This window comes from Manis pentadactyla, chromosome X (genome assembly GCF_030020395.1).
Source record: "Manis pentadactyla isolate mManPen7 chromosome X, mManPen7.hap1, whole genome shotgun sequence".
Taxonomy (NCBI): domain Eukaryota; kingdom Metazoa; phylum Chordata; class Mammalia; order Pholidota; family Manidae; genus Manis; species Manis pentadactyla.
In genome coordinates, this window is record NC_080038.1 from 26,367,131 (window position 1) to 26,387,425 (window position 20,295).

At 32.9% G+C, this 20,295-nt stretch overlaps 1 protein-coding gene across 6 annotated transcripts in view; it reads right to left on the bottom strand.

The window, feature by feature from the left end:
* Nucleotides 1-20,295, bottom strand: part of DMD (dystrophin) — a 2,193,636-nt gene that overhangs the window by 1,248,589 nt on the left and 924,752 nt on the right. For 5 of the 6 annotated variants that reach the window (XM_057495970.1, XM_057495969.1, XM_057495967.1 and 2 more), the window contains exons 1-6: nt 19,309-19,416; nt 18,729-18,902; nt 15,745-15,900; nt 11,318-11,488; nt 1,105-1,284; nt 687-815 (exon numbers count right to left, since the gene is read on the bottom strand). In XM_057495970.1, coding sequence (XP_057351953.1) covers nt 687-815; nt 1,105-1,284; nt 11,318-11,488; nt 15,745-15,900; nt 18,729-18,902; nt 19,309-19,374 — 876 coding nt within the window. In that variant the 5' untranslated portion in view covers nt 19,375-19,416. Of the gene's footprint in view, nt 1-686; nt 816-1,104; nt 1,285-11,317; nt 11,489-15,744; nt 15,901-18,728; nt 18,903-19,308; nt 19,420-20,295 lie in introns of those variants that run through there. The other variant, XM_036917975.2, reaches the window with a different exon arrangement.

Below are 20,295 nucleotides of genomic sequence, written 5' to 3' on the forward strand. Positions count from 1 at the left end.
AGACAAACAATTTCGGAGTGCTCCTTAATGACCCACTAGTCAAACAAAACCATTGAAAATTATGGCAAAACACAATAAGGAATCATGAATTTAAATGAGATTTCTTAAGATTCAACTCTTTTTGTTTAATTGAAAAAGATGCTATCAAATAGCAATAATAAAGCATCAATAAGATGCATCTGCACATTGTACCTTTTACACCCTTTTACAGGAACCATTTTTTTAAAGTAAAGATTAAGTTGCTTTTAAGAAAGACAATTTAGGATGCCCAATAGTTGGTTTCAATACAAAAAGAGAGAACATAAGCCCATGTTTACTCTCCACATAGTTAAAAATGAAAGATCTTTGTGTTTCATACAAGAATATAGTACTAATAATAAAAATGCACAGGAATCTGCAATACGACACCAAAATAAGTCCAGGAGTCCCTTTCTCATCAGAGATTAACTTGCATGTAATTAGCGGAAAGGTGATTATCCAAATCACACAATACTTCAAAGTTATTAATTCCCATTTAAATTTAGAAAGAAGGGATTGATGGATGGATGGAAGAAGGGAGGAAGGGAGGAGGACAGGAAGAAGTTTTCACTCTTATTAAGAAGTCCTTGGCATCTTTTGGGACAAAGAACATTGATATAACTGTTATGCAGTTTGAAACCTATTTGTCAGAATACTTTATTTGCTACCTTGAGAATGTCTTCTTTTTGCTGGAGTTTCTTTTTCTCAGATTCATCCAAAAGTGCATCAGCCTGAATGATCCAGTTTGTGATATGATCCACATTCTGGTCAAAGGTTTCCATGTGTTTCTGGTATTCCTTAATTTTACAGAGACATGCCATGACATATTATTGGTTAGACAACAGTTTGTCCTACTCTCTACAACTTAAAAAGACAAAAGTTTAGTATTGTTCAAATCACTTTTCGGTTTGATTTCCATATGGAATATGGCACACATGGGAAAACTATATTAACATATAGTGAATTAAGAGCCAACATTCAATTGGAGCTTGAGCATTTCCAAACACAAATATTATTATTGAAAGCTTATGTGATTTCTTTCTCATGATGGAGAGGGTTTGAAAATCTTCCAGCTTCTTCTCTTACCAACAAAAGGTTGAGCCACTCTTCTGCTCGGGAAGTGACGGCTTTCCAGTTACTATTCAGAAGACTCAGTTTATCTTCCACCAAATTCTCCTTCTTTCCCAAAACCATTTTCAAAGCCTCTCCTAGATCTGTGACACTCTTTAGGTGAACCTTCTGTTTCTCAATCTCTTTCTGTGTAGCCTGTGAAAAGGACAGCATTGAGCTTCAAGTAATATACTGTAGTCTTAAGATTGAATGCTTCTGAAATGGCTGTGTGTATGGTTACCATGGTAAGATTTTTCAAGGATTTAAACCTTCAATCATGTCTTTATGACTGAGGAAAAGCATGCCTAGTTTCCCAATTGAATATACATGAACATACACTTATACATAAGCATGATTAATTTCGTATTTGTTATTATACATATTTAATAAACATGCATATTGTCCATCTAAATATATTTGTATTTTACTTAATTTGTAAATGCATTGGCTAAAGGCAGACCTTAGAAAACCCATCCACTACTAAGCAACAGCTTTTAGGACATTCAGCAATTACCACACTCTTCTATTTCTGTAGCAGGAATTTTCAGCCTTTTGATGCCAGTAACCTGTTTGGCATCTGGTGAAACTTAAGGACCCTCTCTCATAACAATGCTTTTAAAAAGCATAAAATTCAACCAATTGGATTTTAAATGAAACCAATTATACTGCAACACAATATACAAAGTATCTTGTTTAAATTTGTCAGATGATAGTACATGTTTTCTTTCCTAATATGTGTAACTGTGATGATATAGCATCAGATCTTTTGGATAATCTCAAAGCAATGATGAACATAATTGGTGTTTTGAAATATATACGACTAGAATGTGATTTATAAAATTATCTGCCTTTTCTACCGGTGGCAAAGTTACAGGAAATGCTGATTTTACCAGGCTTTGTTGCTCACATTCAAAATTGAAAAAAATGCTTAATTTCAGTAAGAGGACAATGAAAGAAAGTGAAGAGGTAATATTAAAATCCCCTAAGAGACCATGACCATTTCTTAAAATTTGGTATATAAAACATGTACAGAAGCATATTTAATATGCAGAGTTCATAGAAAAACTGATCCTAGTACAAGTATGTTTGCTGTCAGCTCTACCTACAACCCCTTTCTTGTGACATGTCATGGCTGACCGATGACCATCTTGTACTTCCCTGCCTCTGCCCTGAGCCCAGCCTTGCCCACATACACAGATGTCAGACATTCACTGGGGGGTAAGTCAGAGCTGAAGAGAGCCACTCTCAAGAAACTCAGTAGAAAAATGGAGACTGGAAACACACCAGCTGAGAAGTCATTCAGAAATAAAACTGATTTCTTCTCCACAGCAAGCCAAAGCCATAGTAAGACAAAATCACTAGAAAGCAGCAAGAATGAGAAGTGGTGGGAGCCCACCTACAGAGGCAAATGGAACACCTGAACAGAGAGTAACAGGTAGTCCAAGTAAAGGAGAGAGAGATGGTCCCTATGAGGCTAGCCGGAATCACATTTCTTGCTCCTAGACGTTCATGAGGCATCTTCTTGATGTTTGCAATATACCTAAATAGTTATTGTGGCTGTCTTACCTCCACACCATCAGATCCTGGACCAGGCAAAATCACTATGTACGTGCGTTTTGTTTATGCCTTTGGCATCAAGTAAGCAAGGGGAACAAATGAGGTAAAAAGATTGTATAGAGAATCTGTACAGTAATCACTCTTTCTTCAATTCTAAGATATTCTTTTGCAGTCCTTTTCTTTTTCAATATAAAATACATGAAAATAAAGCAATTAGTGCCAAGTGAACTTGACAGCCACTATGCAGAAGGTCAGCTGAAATGGAGGTGTCATCTGTTGTCCATGGGAAAGCTTAGCAAGTCAGAGAAGGAATTCATGGAATTTTAGGAAATTATGAGAAATGCATCCTTTGGATGAAAATAGCCCCTCTAGAGTGACTTGTGAGTGACCATGAGCTAGATTTCACTCCCTTTATTGGCACCCTTGTATAGCACACAAGTTTTACAACCATATATGGTAACCACTAGGTGCTGCAGAAAAGATAGAGAAACAAAGTCCCTGTCCTTAGCAAAACTTAAATTCAAGTATGAGTTTGTCAAAAATGTGGAAATACATGCAAATAAACATTCCTTACTTTCTGTATTCCAGACTAGTATCTTGTCACTGGAGCTGTTTTATTCAAAAGTAACACAAAGTTGGATCTAAATTTATATTTGGATTGCTAATTATCTCTTAAAATGTCTTTGTAAAGATGACACTATGTTTTAGCTTTGATATAAAAAGCTGTTGTGTACACAGACATTTGTCTCTTCCATGCCAGGCAATGCAATTAAAGTCAACGAAAATTTCCAAATCTCAGAAGAGATCGGAAAAGTTCTAAATTTAGGAAATATTGTGGCAAAAGGTTCATGGATCACAAATAATGGTTTTGCATTAAACATATACCAAGTCTTCAGTTAATTTTCAAGAGAAAATATTTAATGACCAGTGACAACTCATTCAATGAGAGCAATAAAATAGGAAATGTGGACTCATTGTTGGTGTCACTTTAGCTTCCTCAATATTATAAGATAAAACTCAAAAGATGTTAAAGTTATCACCATCATGAACATGAGAGGAGCTTAAAAATATTTAATCATTTGTGTAAATACTGTTTGGGGCTGGGAAATTAAAATTTTTAAAAACTAAAAAAATTTTTGATTTTCTCCACAAAAAATATTTGTACCTAAAGGCATGACTTAAAAATAAGTTGATCTTAGACTTCAAACACTATACTGATCTTGTTCTCTGAAGCTCTTAATTAAATTTCAATTAACCAATGTCCATTAGATGCTTCACATGCACTCTGTACTTTGCCATTCACTGCCACGGGTAAGGAAGGAGGTAGTGTTTGCATACGCTGCTCTAGTGGAGCTGAAGAGACTGGCTGAAATGTAATCAAATAACTGTACTAGAAAGAATATAATTTTGGAAAAAGATGTATCATGGCTGGGATTAGCATGAATGGCTCCAAGGGAGAGGTGCTACTTGAAATATGAGTTTACCAGAAACAATTGGATGGTGTGGATTGACTAGAGACAAAGTACAGAAATGATTAGAAAATATGAAGGTTGTAATCAAAAGTCACTAAAAGGGGATCCACCACAGTATTTATTGGAAACAAAACATCTACATATTATGATGTCAAGGAACTATTTCCCTGCTCTAACAGTTGCCCATGCTGTAAGAATGCCTACACTTGCTGATTATGAAGAACTGAATCACTGGATTGAACTACAGCTACTGCTGTGGCCATTCTCTCTACACCCTTACTCATTCCACCCTAAAGGACGTAGAGCTATTTATGGGGTTGGTGAGATGGGCAAAAAGAACTGAACATGCATGATACTTTCTCTTCTTAAAAAGCATTCAATCCTCAGCATGCATGCCTTCTGCTGCCCTGTGAGGTGACGAGTGGAGAGGGTTCTGGAAATCCTACCCTTGTGAGGGAGAAAGTTCAAAGTCAATGACTAAACTAAGTTGTAACTCAGCTCTTTTAGTTTTCCAATCATGCAGTAATGTGACAGCTTCTGGGGCTGGTTTTTAAGCTGAGTAAAAAGCAAAATTATGCAGTTTTATTTTGACCAGTAAGTCCAATTTCAGGAGTTTTAACAGCAGCTTAATGTGAACTATATATACTTGGGTTTTTATGACATAGGAAAAAAGACAGATGAGAATAGAACTCAGTTTAAACATAAATTGCCATAAAATCTAAAATATATTTATTTTCCATATGTTTAATTTTTAATATTTGATAGCTCTAGAATAAATGGTTGAAATATTAAACACTAACTTCCATGATTTCAAAGAAACAAATTTGCTGTCTACTTCTTCCTAGCCATAGGAATTTTCAGATGCTATTCCAATTTCCTTATAATCAAAAAGAAAAGGTAGTATTGCTTGATTTATCCTAAAGAAGACACCTATGTAATCATGTGAACGAGGAAAAATACATTTTGATTCATTCTTTGTATCCATGTTAAATCACTTGAGTCAAATTTTAAATGGCATGTGAGGGTCAGGATTCAGCCATCAACTTATCAGTTCACTTCACTGACACCGTAGCAGACAGGAAAACCTGTTCAGTTCATCTCAGCTGATCTTACCATTATGTGATGGAAACATTTTATGTAAAGAGTTTAAATTTTATTTAAACATACGATGGTATTTAAAGATAAGATGGTAAAAACTGTTGGATTAATGATGTGGTCCCATAGGAGCACATCCACATTCCAACAGGGGCAGAGAAGCATAACCCACTTGCGCTGGACATTCTCTCACATTTTCAGAAGGCCGATGCCCTCTACAAGTTTTCCTGCAATTTCCCAGGAATTTATATTCTTAGGATAAGTTCTGTATCTGATTTCCTATTATTGTCACTCTCCCTTTTTTTAAATCTCTTAAATGTCTACTGTCCCATAGATTATATCTTCACTCAGCCCCGCATTTAGTCAACTGTGTGTCATAACACTATTGCCATATATCTTCCTCCCTTTACAGTGGCTACTAGATTCTTGTTTATTTTAGCTCTTTCTTGATCTCTTGTGTAAGTTCCCTCTAATATGGATGAAGGGTTAACTAACACACCTATTTTTTAAAAGGTTTCCCTCCCCAGGTGAATTCTGCATTCAGGAAGTCTACATAAACATTATACCATGTCTGGTCATCAGCAATGGGAGAGAGTTCTTTCACCTTTAGCTACAAAATATATTCATGGAAAGAAAATGAAAAAATTACCACATTCCTGCAATTTCAAGATGCATTTGTCACATACTGAGGTTTCTGAAATTGAGATAGAAACTTACAATTTGTATTTATGTTTAAGGTGGCGGTGTTTCTTTTGATCCACAATAGCTGTGATTAAATCAATGGTGCATCACACAATCTTGACATATCTTAAATGTGAAAACATATAATATCGATTTTTCAGGTCCCTACATTACTCTGCTATAGCTAGAGGTTTAGAACATATTTTATTATTAGGCTAATGTGACCAAATACTATAATGATAAATTCAAAAAGAACATAAAACATTAAATAGTGGATTTTATGGCAATGTGTACTGACTTTTTATTAATGATGTATTGTCTATTAAAAAAGAATTTCATGAAAGCAGAATGTGCAGAACAGAAATTATAGCTATAACTATAATGACAGTGAACAGTGACTCCAATGGCATTTAACAGATGTTCTATTTTCTAAGTAACAGCTGCTTGATGCATTCATTGTACCAAGTTAATGGTCTGCTAGTGTTATTTCACTTCACAGATAAATTACGGTGCTCTCTTTAAAAAAAGATATGTAATTTTCATGGGAATGATAGTGTAACAGACTTTAGAAATAAGTAATAGTTCTCATGCTTTTATAGTAAGAGGGGTGATGAGTTGACACAATTATCCCGATAATCTGGGACCAGAGGCCAGATCTCTGTAAACTGTGAAAGGTGATTGTTTAAAAAAATTCAGGACATGGTTGACTGAACTGAATGTAGATCGCATAGGACTGCATGTATTGTATCATCTAGGGGTTCTCGAACTTTGCTTCATATTACAGACACTGGCCACACTCGGACCAATTAAATCAGAATCCTGGGGGGTGGGCCCCAGGCATTGGTAGTCTTTTAAATTTCTCCAGGTGATTTCAACATGCAGCCAATATCAAGAACTGCTGGCAAAACACAGTTCCATCATGAGATCTTAGTGGGAAATTATCATTAAATTTTAGGACCGACATGACATCAGGAGAGTTGAGGAATCTTGTAGTTGTTCTTCCTAATGTTGAATATTATAAAAATTTGTCGCTGAAATAAATGTGAAAATCACAATGATTTATTACATTAGTGGCTATGTGGACATCAACTATTTTTACATTAATGCCCCGAATTAAATTCAACATTTGTGTGTATGTGTGATTCTCTAAGGTAACTCCTGGTATACCAAGACTACTGTTAATAAAATCTAATGGCCAGTTTATGAAAAATGGTAGATATGAACTATCCAAAAGCTGATGGATTTAAAGAATTATAGGACCAAAATTATTCCTCCAGGTAATTATATTTGACCATCTTAATTTTTAGATAACATTGTGGATACCAAAGGACTTTAACATAACTGAATTATTTAACTGGCTTTGAATTTTTGACTACTAGAAATAACTTAGGAATAAATGAAGTCTGTTAGTGGTTAAATCAGAAAATCATATAGATTAAACTTTGCTGAAGTTTATAATTTCCAAACATAATGAGCATCAGACATACGAAGTTCTGTTTAACCATATAACTATCTACTTTCCTATAGTTATACTTCTGTGCACAATTCATGCTAAACAATTGTAGCTGGTAATGGCACATTCTGGATTGATTGATTTACATCCACCTAATCAAAGTGATTTTACATTAACAAATAATACTTAAAATCTAAAATCACACCCGTGGCACTATAGACTATAACAGGTGATAAATGTACAGAGGCTTTTCATTTTATTATTTTCATGTGGACTCACATATTTTCACTTTAAATTTAGCCATTTTATATTTTATTTATCATTTTGAATACATTTTGTTATTTTAGAATTAGATTAAATTAAAATAACTAGAAAATAATATTTCTAACATTAATTAGAGTGGAAAAAGCTATTGAAATAATAGATAGTATCGGATTCTAGTTACAGATTTGCTATATACCAAGACTGCGATTTTCTCATCTATAAAATGGGAGCAATTGGTGATTGCTCATGTCTCCATTTGTTTGTAAAACTGATGATAATTTTAAAAGCATATCAGCATTTTTCTGTTCTCTCAAGAAATCCCTTTTATTATCTTATTTTAATTTTATCTCTTAAATTTATTTTCTTGAACGGATATTTATTGAGCACGTACTATACGCCAGATACTAAGAACATGGGAAACACCAGTGAACAAAAAAGATATATTTCCTGTGCTCTTGGCAAGTGGAATTGTTAGTGTCTACATAGTAGACCAAGAGAGTCAGTGTTACCATGACAGCTGAGGGATCTTTGCAGTGATAGTTCTCAAATTCCCCATGTGATGGTCATCTCCCTTCGTGTGCATTATCATTTTCTTCCTTGTCCCTGTCTCCATGAACATCCATATTCTTATCACAATAAAAAGTATGTTTATTTTTGGGTTTTGCCTGATAGGAAGCTTAGTGTCAAATTTTAAGGCTTCATTCTTCCCAGCTTATTCTATCATCCACAGGATATTTTGGGCATACTTCTGTGAGAGGTTTCTATAATTTTCTCTAAAGTAATTTTCCCTTTCTCTAGTTTTCTCATTTATTTCTGCATAAACAACTGAATCGTATGTATCTCTTTAACTTGCCAAGAATATTTTTTCTGGTATTGAATATATAATAATTAAGTATAATCAAAGTGCAGCCAAAGTAGAATTCAAAAGATTTCATGGTAGCCAAAATATTTGGAAGTATGCTCTGTTTGGATAAACTGAAGTTTAGATAAACATTTAATTAGTAACTAAACTTCAAGTATAAGAATATGCATAGAGAATATAGTCAATGAATTTGTAACATATTTCTACGTTGATAGGTAGAAACCGCACTAAAGGGGGTGAGGATTTAATAATGTGGGTAACTTGAACCACTGTGTTGTACATTTGAAACCAATAGAAGACTGTATATCAATGACACATCAATAAAAAAAATTAAGCCTGGAAAAGAATATTTTTAACTAGACATTCAACTATTTTCATATATAAATAAATATAATGTTCTTATATCAATAGAACAGAAATCCAGTAGAAATACATGAAAGAATTTAAAAATAAATTGACACTATATATTCAAATTTTCCCTAAGTCAAAAATGCTTGGAATGATTGGCAAATACATTTAATATATTGCCTTTAAATGAATACTCAATTTATTTTGAAAAAAAAATTTACATTTAACCTTTGAAATGGCAGATGAGACTAATAGTTTGAGTCAAGTTCTTGATCTCCCAAGAGAGCCTGTGAAATTAAGAATGTATTAACGAGTCATGGGGTTTCATGTATAAAAATTGGATTTTTTTCATTTAAAATTTAGAATCATTATCATAAATGTGAGTGCTTTAGGTCTGTAGGCCATATGCTTTTATTATATGATTGTGATTTTTGAAAGTTTTAGCACCTTACAAATGAGTTTATTAAATTATGTAATATAGTGTAATTTAGTATAAACAAATGTATATAATTTTAATTTGACCACCAAGGGCTTTAGAGTCTATCATTAGTAGCTTACTGTTTCAAAAAAGCCAGAAAGAGTGATATATTATCATGTAAATAAAGAGGAAAAAAATGCCAGTTTTCTATACTTTTTTCTATTGGATCTCTAATTAGTATTGCTCCTTGGTTTTATGGAAAATACTTTCCAAACAGACTCAATAAGCTGACACATCTCCAGACCACTCAAGCCTTCTCATATGACAAAGTAATCTAGAAACCTCTGCCAGGTTCATTACCTATGATATTTTAATGATTTTAATGCAAAAATCTCTCAAGTGACTCATTCAATGACCTTATGGGGACTCTGGATTCAGGGTTCATATGTGGCATACTTTCATAGTTTCACCTTAGTCAGCCATAAATTATAGTAAGAATTTTGCAGATTCCCTTCATGTCTAGCTCTACTCCTTTGTACGCCATTATGTTAGTGTTCCACATTATATTTATAAAGCTACCCCATGATTATAGACTGAATTGTGTCCCCTCAACACTCATAAAGTGAAGTCCTAACTTCAGCAGCTCAACTGTGAGAAAGTATCTTTCTGTTGTTTACACCACCCAATCTGTGGTGCTTTGTTACAGCTGACCTGGCAAACTAATGTACCCATTAAATTGGCTATGAACAAATGGAGACATCGTCCATAGTAGTAAGGGGAGGATGATTAAGAATGAAGCCTGGATCATCTTCAGGAATCCTCTACATGCTCTATCTACCACTTGCCTCATGTATGCTTTGTTCTATTTTGCACTCTGACAATAAGTGTTTTCTGGGCTTTTTTGTTTGTTTATGAGTACTTATGGTAGAAACTGCCATCAGTAGGGCATGTGATTTATAAAGAGATAGAAACAGATTATGCAGGTCCTTCTCTGCCTTTATCTTATGATGTAAATGGCAGGAGTGATACTGCTGTGGCTAAAACTGGTATCTGTCCCTCAGAAAGCATTCTCTCTTTCTCACACAAGATCTCCTCATCACTTTAGCAGGGCACACATCAGTTCAGCCACCCAGTTAGAGATCATCTGTCACCACCATCCCTAGAGGCTAGATATGATCAAGTGACTAAGTTCTGGTAAATGGAATATGAGCATTTCATTACAATAACAATGGAGCTTTCCTGATACATGTTTAAGAGACAGCCAGTTGTCCTCCAATTCCTTTTCTCCTTTCTGTTTGTGGTTTGAGACAGAGGTGTGGTGGTGGACAGCAAGTTTTACCATGAGAATACAAATACCCAGAGAACTGCAGAACAAGAAAATGAAAGGGACTTAAACCTTAGGAGAATTTCATGAAGGAAAGCTACCCCTTCTATCCAGAATTATCTACCTTACAAGAGATAGAAATAAATCTCTGTCTTCTTGGAGTTACAGTATTTTTGGCTTACTTTTCACAGCAGCTCAGCCTGCAGCGAAGTACATGATTGCCAATAGCTCAAACTAAATTATCACATAGAATGATAATATTATTAATTTGGGTGATAAGGGAAAAAAATAAAGCCAATGCAATTTTTAACGTGTACCCTCTGTACAACTGGTACTATAATAATCTCACAACATATATGATCCTGAACTAATAAATGCAATTCAGCATCATATCTCTAACAATAAATCTGTTTTGAATGTGAAGACAAAGAAACTCATTCACTACTATGTATTTGAAAACAAATTATGTAACAAAATATCACATTTACTTGTCCTCTGAATCCTTTAGGGAGATGCTTGCTAATGTTTCCCATTGGCTCTATCGTGATCCTGAAATACTGAGTTAAACTACCCATGAATGTTTAAGGAAAGGGAAAATGAAACAAGATAATATTTATAATTATATTATTCTTGCACATTCATAGTTCTTAATAAAATCACATTACTGTGTGCTTTTGTAAATGTTAAAAATAACCTTCAGTGATATAGGTTTTACCTTTCCCCAGGCAACTTCGGCATCCAAATTACTAGGCATTCCTTCAACTGCAGACCTCTTTGTCAATTCCATATCTGTAGCTGCCAGCCATTCTGTCAAGGCATTCATTTCCTTTCGCATCTTACGGGACAATTTCAAGCATTTTTCCAACTGTTGCTTTCTTTCTGTTACCTGAAAAGAATCGATGATAAAATATAATTTGGTTTACTTTTTCAATTCAGGTTTAGTTATAGTCACTTAGTTGGAACTTTCATATTTTTGTCACTTTAAAATAACCTTTTTCTTACTTTCAAAAAATAACATTTTAGAAAAATCATATATTCTGAATATTATTAGTGAATAAACACAGTCTAGTGAATATGAGAGCCTTTCTCCAAAAAATAGTGTTCTGTATCATGTAGAAAGAAAGCTAAAATTATTTTCTTTATTATACATAAAAATGATTTATGGCTAAATTTTTTAAATGAATAGAATGTTGTAAGTCAAACTGAAGGTATGACACATTCCTTTTAGAAAACCTTCTGTCAACTGTTAAAGAGATGGGCAAGAAGGTTTACAATCCTCTGTATATAAATGAGGTTTGCTCTTGCTGGGATGGAATTGAAACGGAGAAAGAATATTATTTCTCTCAAGACGCAGAAGTATTTACTTACTAAGTATAATATCAGAAAGGTCAATTTTAATGTCATTGTATTTTTAAAGTGTCTTACTTTTGCACAAAAATAGGCCACTTCCTCCTTAAAAATACTTTTGCCATCAAATGGAGAGAAAGAAAGTAATTCTAAAATAAAAGTTTCACTCTTATTAATAGAGAAAATCACGACTTGATTTTGTCTTCCACTTCTCAGTGTTTAAAACTAAGACCCTCAAAATCAAATTCTTCCACATTCTCACACAGAGAATGAATACATCTGTATTTCTCCACCAACTTCTCCAGATGTGCCTATATTTTATAAATGTATAGACTGGTGGGCTTAATTAAAAGCCCAGGTTGTCTTCCTGATATCTATTTATCTATATCACTGCTACCTGATATATATAAATTACAAATATATATATATTACGATATAGAATTCTAGACTTTTAAATATATATATATATATATTTATATATTCTACAACCAAAATAAGAACCCACCTATAAGCATGTAAAAACACCAATATTTAAAATGTTACAATCAAAATAAACACCCTGAAACTCTGATATGAATTCCAAATACTCAACAAAATTTATTAGTTTATTTCACAGAGGTACATTCAAAAATTGTTAAATTGCTGAGGGTGCAAATAAAAATTTTTTAACAGATTTTTTTTTCCCTTCAGGGAAGTAAAATCACCTGCCTTTTCAACTACAAGGATTTTATATGCATGTGGGAGAAAAAAATTAACCTTATAGTATGTTTCTATGCATAGTCATTTTTTTTCTGTGCACTATTGGTAGAAAAAGAATTCTAGATTCAGTATTCCAAAGAAATTCTATCTTCCCAGAGCTAATACATTATTGATTTTTATTTATATTATATATTCCTTTTTGTTTATATCTAGCTAAATAGGTTTTAATAAAACAGGAGACACTGCCATCTTAAGGAAAACTGAGTTTCACACTTTTGTTGTGGAGAAGGAATACATGTGAGTGCCACCTGCAGAAGAATGTTTCAGCAGTCATTGCTTTGTGAACACTTAAAAACCTAAGTAAGGCTTAGTTAACTTAAATTTGAGTACTGAGGTCTGAGTATGAGTATTTGAGGCTTATATGAGTATTGCTATTTATGTATATTTGCATAAAAAGCAACACATAGAGAATTATTAGGAAGTATTACACAAGGAATTGTAAGTAGTATTACATCTAGGGTGCTAGGTGTAATAACTCTCAATAAAATTAAAGAGATTTAAATGTACTAAACTTGTCAATTTTTATTCACTGAACAATTAAGTTAGTGATATTAAACAAACTAGTAAAATTGTATTCTATAAGAAAAGTGCTATGTACTGAATTGCTTCTTCCCCAAGATTAATATGTGGAAGCGCAAAACCCCCCATACAACTGAACCTGGACAGACAGCCTTCAGGAAGTAATTAAGGTTAAATGAGATCAAAAGGGTGTGACCCTAATCCCATAGGATTGTGGCCCTTATTAGAGGGACAAGAAAAAGATATTCTTCCCACCTCCCTCCCTCCGTCTGTCTGTCTCTCCCTCTCTCTCACACCCTCCCTCTCTCTGTCTCGGCTCTGTCTCCTTATAATGTGAGGACACAGTAAGAAGGTACCTTCTGTGAGCCAGGAAGAGGGTCCTTACTCGGCTGACACCCTGATCGTATCCCTCCCCAGCCTCCAGAATTGTGAGAAATAAATTTTTGTTGTTTAATAAGCCACCTGGTCTATGGTACTTTGTTACGCTAGCTTGAGCTAATACAAAAAAAGTAACATACTTTGAATTGAGGCAAGTACAACCATATAAATTCTGAAGATGATGAAAATAGAAGGGTATGTCTTTTTACATAAAATTAATAATATATCAAGATATCCTTTGTTTCACTGTTGATTTTATCAAACAACACCAATGTTGGTGAAGATGCTTGGAAGACTTAAATGCAGGCCACTTTTTCTTAGGGAGGGAATGCATGAGCTCAGCACTTCATAAAATGATATTTATACATATTCCCTTTATCACTAATGTTTCTAAATCTTTATTTCAAGAATAAATTTCTGTCCTACATTTTTGCTATATTCAGTCACGCTATTAAAGATAAGCATGATTTCTTAGTAATCTTTTATTTTTACTTTAATGATATTACTAAGTGCCAAATGGTTAAATAAGCATAAACTTTCAAATATATATTTTCAGGAATAAACACAGCTTTACATCATCATGAGAGTCATATGCTTTTTCATAAAAATCAGTTCATGGCACTATTGTCTTCTAATGTCATCTTTGTTGTTTTAAATTCAGTGACTTATTCTATATTATTTTACGTCAAGCACACTTTTGCAAAGGCAGAGATTTTGTACAAATTCCTCAAGGCAAAGAAAAGATCCAGGCAATAGTTTATATTTGAAAAAGGAAACTGAGAAAATCACCTTTTCCCAAAAAATATACTTTTTCTTCATTTAATAAAGGTATTTATCAATGCAGTATTTTAGTATAAAGTCACATAAGTCAAATTATAAACTCTTTAGTATAGAGAATAGCTCTCCACACTGGTTTCAGTGGAAATATTTGTGTTAGAATGAAATTAAAATGTATGCATTTTTATTCTTTCTGCTTTGGCCCTTAGGCTGAAAGTTTACTTATTACATTTTTGTCCTTCCACATTAAGCATCAGAAAGGTAAAATCATCCCAAAATAGCCTCTCATTTTAAAGGTACTCAAAGTACTTAAAATAAACTTTTACTTATTGATGAATAGCCATAAATGCCAATAATAGGTAGATAACTTTATTTGCATAAGTTTAAGGAAACAAGCTTTTCAATTAATTATTTAAGAAATAGTCTTTCAGATACCACATAAATTATTAAAAGGTATCACAACTTTTCAAAGAAAGAAATGATTATTTTATTATGATGTTAATACTTTAAATTTTAGCTGAGCTCCAAAAACTCTTTTAGAAAGTTTACAGTAATGTAAAATAATGGCATAGAAAACGCCAAATCAGTCCTTGATGTTGACAATTCATATTTTTATGAATACTTTTTATGATTACTATCATTATTTTGAACCATCAGAGCTCTAAATCTATATAGAATATTTGATTTGAGAGAAGTGAGATAACTCTCCTGGACATTCCACAGTTTGGAAAAAAAATGAAGAGATGTATGCATCTTTAATTAACAGAATGGAATTGGTCATCTCGCCCTGCCAGGACAAAATTACAGAAATAATCACTAAGCCATAGGACTTAACTGTCTATCCATGCTATCTAATTAGCCAAATGTGGTGGATTAATGAAGGCTTGCCATACAGGAAATAAGCTCGGTGTAATGTGTCAGCTCTATTATACCTGATGTGGTTTATGTGGGATATGTCAACTCCATTGTACCTAAATATAAATAGGTACGTTATGAAATTTACCTACCTTTGAGTCATCTTAAGTAAATTTATACAATGAAAAGAAGGCAAATTTAGAACAAAGAAACTCTTTTAGAACTACAAGATGGCAATAAATATCTCCCTGAGCTTTACATATTTTTTAAATGTAAACTGAAAAAAAATCATTGATTAATAATTGTTGCTTAATAAGAATTGAACATGGGGATATACCTATCCCTATCTCTATGTATGTGTGCATGTGTATATGTATGTATGTATCTGACTATTGAGAGAAAATGATTAAGACTAAGACATTAATCATACATAATTACTGCTTCTTGCTTTACAGCTTTTAAGGAAAGTGGTAAGAGCCAGTGCTCATGATTTCAGCATGCACACACCTTTGCTCCCAGCTCATTATAATGCAATTTCAAAGCAGTTACTCTTTCATCAAGCTCTTTAGGGTTTTCTGTCTGTTTCTTCTGTACAATCTGACGTCCAGTCTTTATCACCATTTCCACTTCAGACTTCACTTCACTCAGACTCTTATACAAGTTCTAAATTAAAACATAAAACAAAACATAATAATAAGCAATTTTGTCTAACTCATACTATCATTAATAAAAAGAAATAGGGGTAGAAATCCCCTTAATTGCTATTCCATGCTTACCATGTTAATGGAATAGCATTCTGCGGCTGTGTTCAATACCTAGCTTTTGCATTTTCTGATTTCATGCTTCTATTCGTAATTACATATACACATACAAATAATCATAGCCTGTAATTACTCTTATTAAAGTAAGAGTAGTTTAGTTCTTCAAGTTTATAAAGATAATTTCTAAAAGTTACATGATTTGTATTTTAAATGTTACAGCTCTTAATTCTAGCTGGAAATTTGGAAAAATTCATTTACTCATTCACCAGGTACTTAATCAGTGCTTACCATGTACCAGACATTATTTGAGTCAGTACAGAATCAGTGGTGGCCAAGACAGACAAGTTCTTTGTTGTCTTCATGGTGCTTACATTTCAGTGGGGGTAAACCATCTAAATATCTAGATCATAATTTCAATATATATTAAATAACATATAAGGAAGGAAGGTAATTTTAAATATGGTAATTAGATTATACAAATTTAATGGGGTCAATCAATTAAATATAGACCAATACAAAAATATTTGAAACTCACATGTACATCACAACCATAACTAACACATTTATTGCTTCACAAAAGTAGATTGCCATAATAAACTATTGTGAAGTATATGTTACAGTTTTGACTTGTAGTTATTTTCCTAGAAAGGTATATGTATTTGTATGTATATATGTATACATGCATAATGATTAACATATATATATGTATGTATGTGCATACAGGTATACATGCATATATAACAGTTTATACACTGCTACTTTGATTTGTTCACTGATAAGTCTAAACAATGGTACTTATTTTATTGGAAGCAAGAAATAAACTTGCTAGTAAGTGCTGTTTTTTGGAATTAGAAGAAAAATAGGGTTTGTTTTCCTTTTTCACTTAAAAATCAGTCTATAAAAACATTTTATAATGGCTGAACAATTATGTTATTCATTAAGGATACATACTCTATTTCCATCTTAATTCCCTCTTTGATGGTTGGTTGATATTAATATTCCTTTATTAATAATTGTGAATTCACTCTGAGCTTTCCAGATGATTTACATTTTTTACTTCATTTTACTTCTTAGAAATTATAATTACGTCTGGGTATTTTATAACTTTCAAATTGTTAATTGTCATACTGGGAATCAATGCTGTGAATTTTGGAATCAGAGTTACTTCCAAATGAGTTATTCTTTAAACTTAAAAAAAGAAAAACTCAGTGATTTACCTTTACGTTGAAAGATCATTCAAAGCACAGTTAGCCATTAATATCATGTCATTCAGTAGGCAGAGAAAATAATTTTTCACTAAGGAAGGGAAATATTCCTTACATTTATTTATGCTCATGTTGGTAAGACTTTTTTAATATAATGGAAGTTACTTGAAGGTAAAAGCCATGATTATACTGTGTGCCACAGAGCATCTTAAGTAATGAAAAAATACAAAAGTTGTAAAGAAAAGATCATTACAGAAGGATTGTTTGAATTGGTCCTGACATTTAAACTAGAACCAGAAACAAATGAGCTAGTACTTTGAGCTGTTTGCACTGTGCTGAGTCAGACAGTTATAGCTGGGTGCAAGTAGGCTTGTTTTCAGCTCATAGTGACGAACAGACAAGTTTTACGAGGTACTACTGGAGACCTGTTCCTAGAAGAGAAGAACCGGCTCTCCCTTTGTGAATAAAGTTAGCTATGATGACAGTGGACTTGGGTCACTTTGCTTTGAATTCTTTTTGAAAAATTGATGATGAGATACGTCCCCAGGTATGTCTGATGTTACTTATCTAATATTAGTTAATAACTATGTATCATTATACTGAAGAAATCGTAGGGGGTGTGAGAATATTTATAATAATGATGCTACTAAAACGTGGCCTATATAATCGAGAAATGTTATTGAATATAAAATACTTCATAATTTTTCTCAAAGGTGCCTGTGAATAAATATATATGCATATAAATATATTTTTGTTAGAAAGATATTTTCCCACCTATAATAAAACTGAAATACTTCTTAAGGGTCTCTTCATCATTTATGTTATGGAGTCGATGCAGAAACTGTACTCAATACACAAAGTATTAAACAAATAAACTTTTTCCCATAATGTTCAGTGGTTTTATTTTTTGTGAATTTCTACCCTGATAGTCCATAGTACACACAGTTATAATGATACTTATATTACTCTAGTAGATGTCCTTATACATCAGATTTATGTTGTCACAGGGGGAATGTGACTTGGTGTATTTCCAATAATTGCAACAAAGGACACTGCTCAGGATCTCAAAGTCCAGTGAAGATTTACCTTAAAGACTAATTTCATGTTTCAGGCCGTTTTATTCTGTCTTTGTGGGCTGATGGTTTTCATTATAACAGCTACTGCTGTTGTTGCTATTTCTAGACCAATATGTTTCTTTTCAGAATTTCCATTAAAAAATATATTCAAAGTACCATAAGAATTAAACAAGACAGCCTTCCTTTTTCATTCTGCATAGTCCTTGCAGATTTATAGCCTCAAAAAAGGCACTGTAAAGAAGCATTAAATGGCTATTTCAGTAAAAGTTCTTGTCTGTCAATACAACTGTGCTAATTTTTGTTCTTAATCTTAAAATTATGAAGTGTAATTATTGTAGCTATTGAAATAGAAATTGAAAACGATTTTCTATTATAAAAGGGGATCACTGAATACTTCTTAATAGGGTAAGTCAAGGGGTAGCTGCATATTTATCACCAGAAATACATACCACACAATGATTCAGCTGTGACTGTACTACTTCCTGTTCCACACTCTTCATTTCCAATGCAGGCAAGTGCATCTTCACTTCATCTAAAATCATCTTACTTTCTTGCAGACGCTGCTCAAAATTGGCTGGCTTCTGGAATAATCGAAACTTCAAGGAAACATCTTGCAATTTTTTCTGTGAAGACAGCGTAAGAAAGCACCCATTTAATTTTGCCTTCCCAACAAGGAACCCTCATATTTTTGTTATGAGATTTTCCTTTATTACTGAAGATATACAAGAATAAAAACAAAAAAATACCTAAAGCAATCTTTATTTTTTCCCATTTGCCCAGCATAAAGAATGCATATATTTGGGAGAACACAGTAATTGTTCTTAATGAGATACTAAATAAAGTGAGGCATTAACCTATTTTACCCTTAAAATATATAACCCAAAATAACCTGTATCACTTACATATCATACTGTAGTTTTCAAATAATGCCCTCAATCCCAATTTTGCTAATAATCTAGTTGTCCAATCCAGACAATATTCTCATACACAACTAAAACAAGTCCCTCAAGTTTATGCAGTAATATGTACCTGTGCCACATCAATTTGGGATAGTACCCTTTGGGCAGCCTCCTTTCCCTGGTTATGCTTCTTCATTTCTTCTAAACTGATCTCATGACTTGTCAAATCTGACTGGATTTTCTGTTGGGAGGACAGAACTATTAGTTGGCATGCACTGCAACTTGCAAAGAATAACTCACTATAAAGATAGAATTCAGAAACTCTTTAACCATTATTACAATGTAGCCTCTTTTAAAATGAAAATACATAGCTTTTACTTACCAAAAGTTATAAAAAAATAAAATGACTTATTTCTTTCCTATGGGGTTATTTTGGAGAAATTATTCTTTTGAGTCAGTGATAATGAGTCAGCTATTTCAGATATCATTTTCAGTAGGAAATGTCTGTATCTAATATGTAAAACTGCCATTCTTTTATCTTGGAATTTACACTCAAATCTGACCAAAAGCAAGATGTTAACCTTTATTTTTAAAAAAAAAGCTATTGTGACAGGGATAGAAGAAGAAAAGTTCCATGTGAACAATATTCCTTAATAGTGATATTCAGCCCGTTATTCTGTGCCATGTCTCAGTTAAATTTCAGGGAAACCACAAATCTAGGAAAGGGAAATTAAATGCTTTGAATGGTCTTGATTTCTTTTGGCTTTATTTTCTGATAGATACTTAACAGCTTCCTAGAGATTGATTTCTGAACTTTAAATAACTATAAAATATTTCTATATTTTCTATATTGAGTAAAGACATTTTTGATCAAGTTCTACTGAAACTATGTCTGTATTTGACTTCTACACTTCTGAGCCAGTTACAGGAGTAGTGAAATCCTGTAGAATGCAGAGACCAAAACAATAAACTCATTGATTTATTTTTGCTAGATCCAGAAAAAATCAGCTAGTGGTTAAATTATTCTAATTTAAGATTCAGTCATTGTCAGATTATCATAAATAAGTTATCGAAGAAGAAAATGATTAACTCATACCACAATGCCCATAAAATTTTC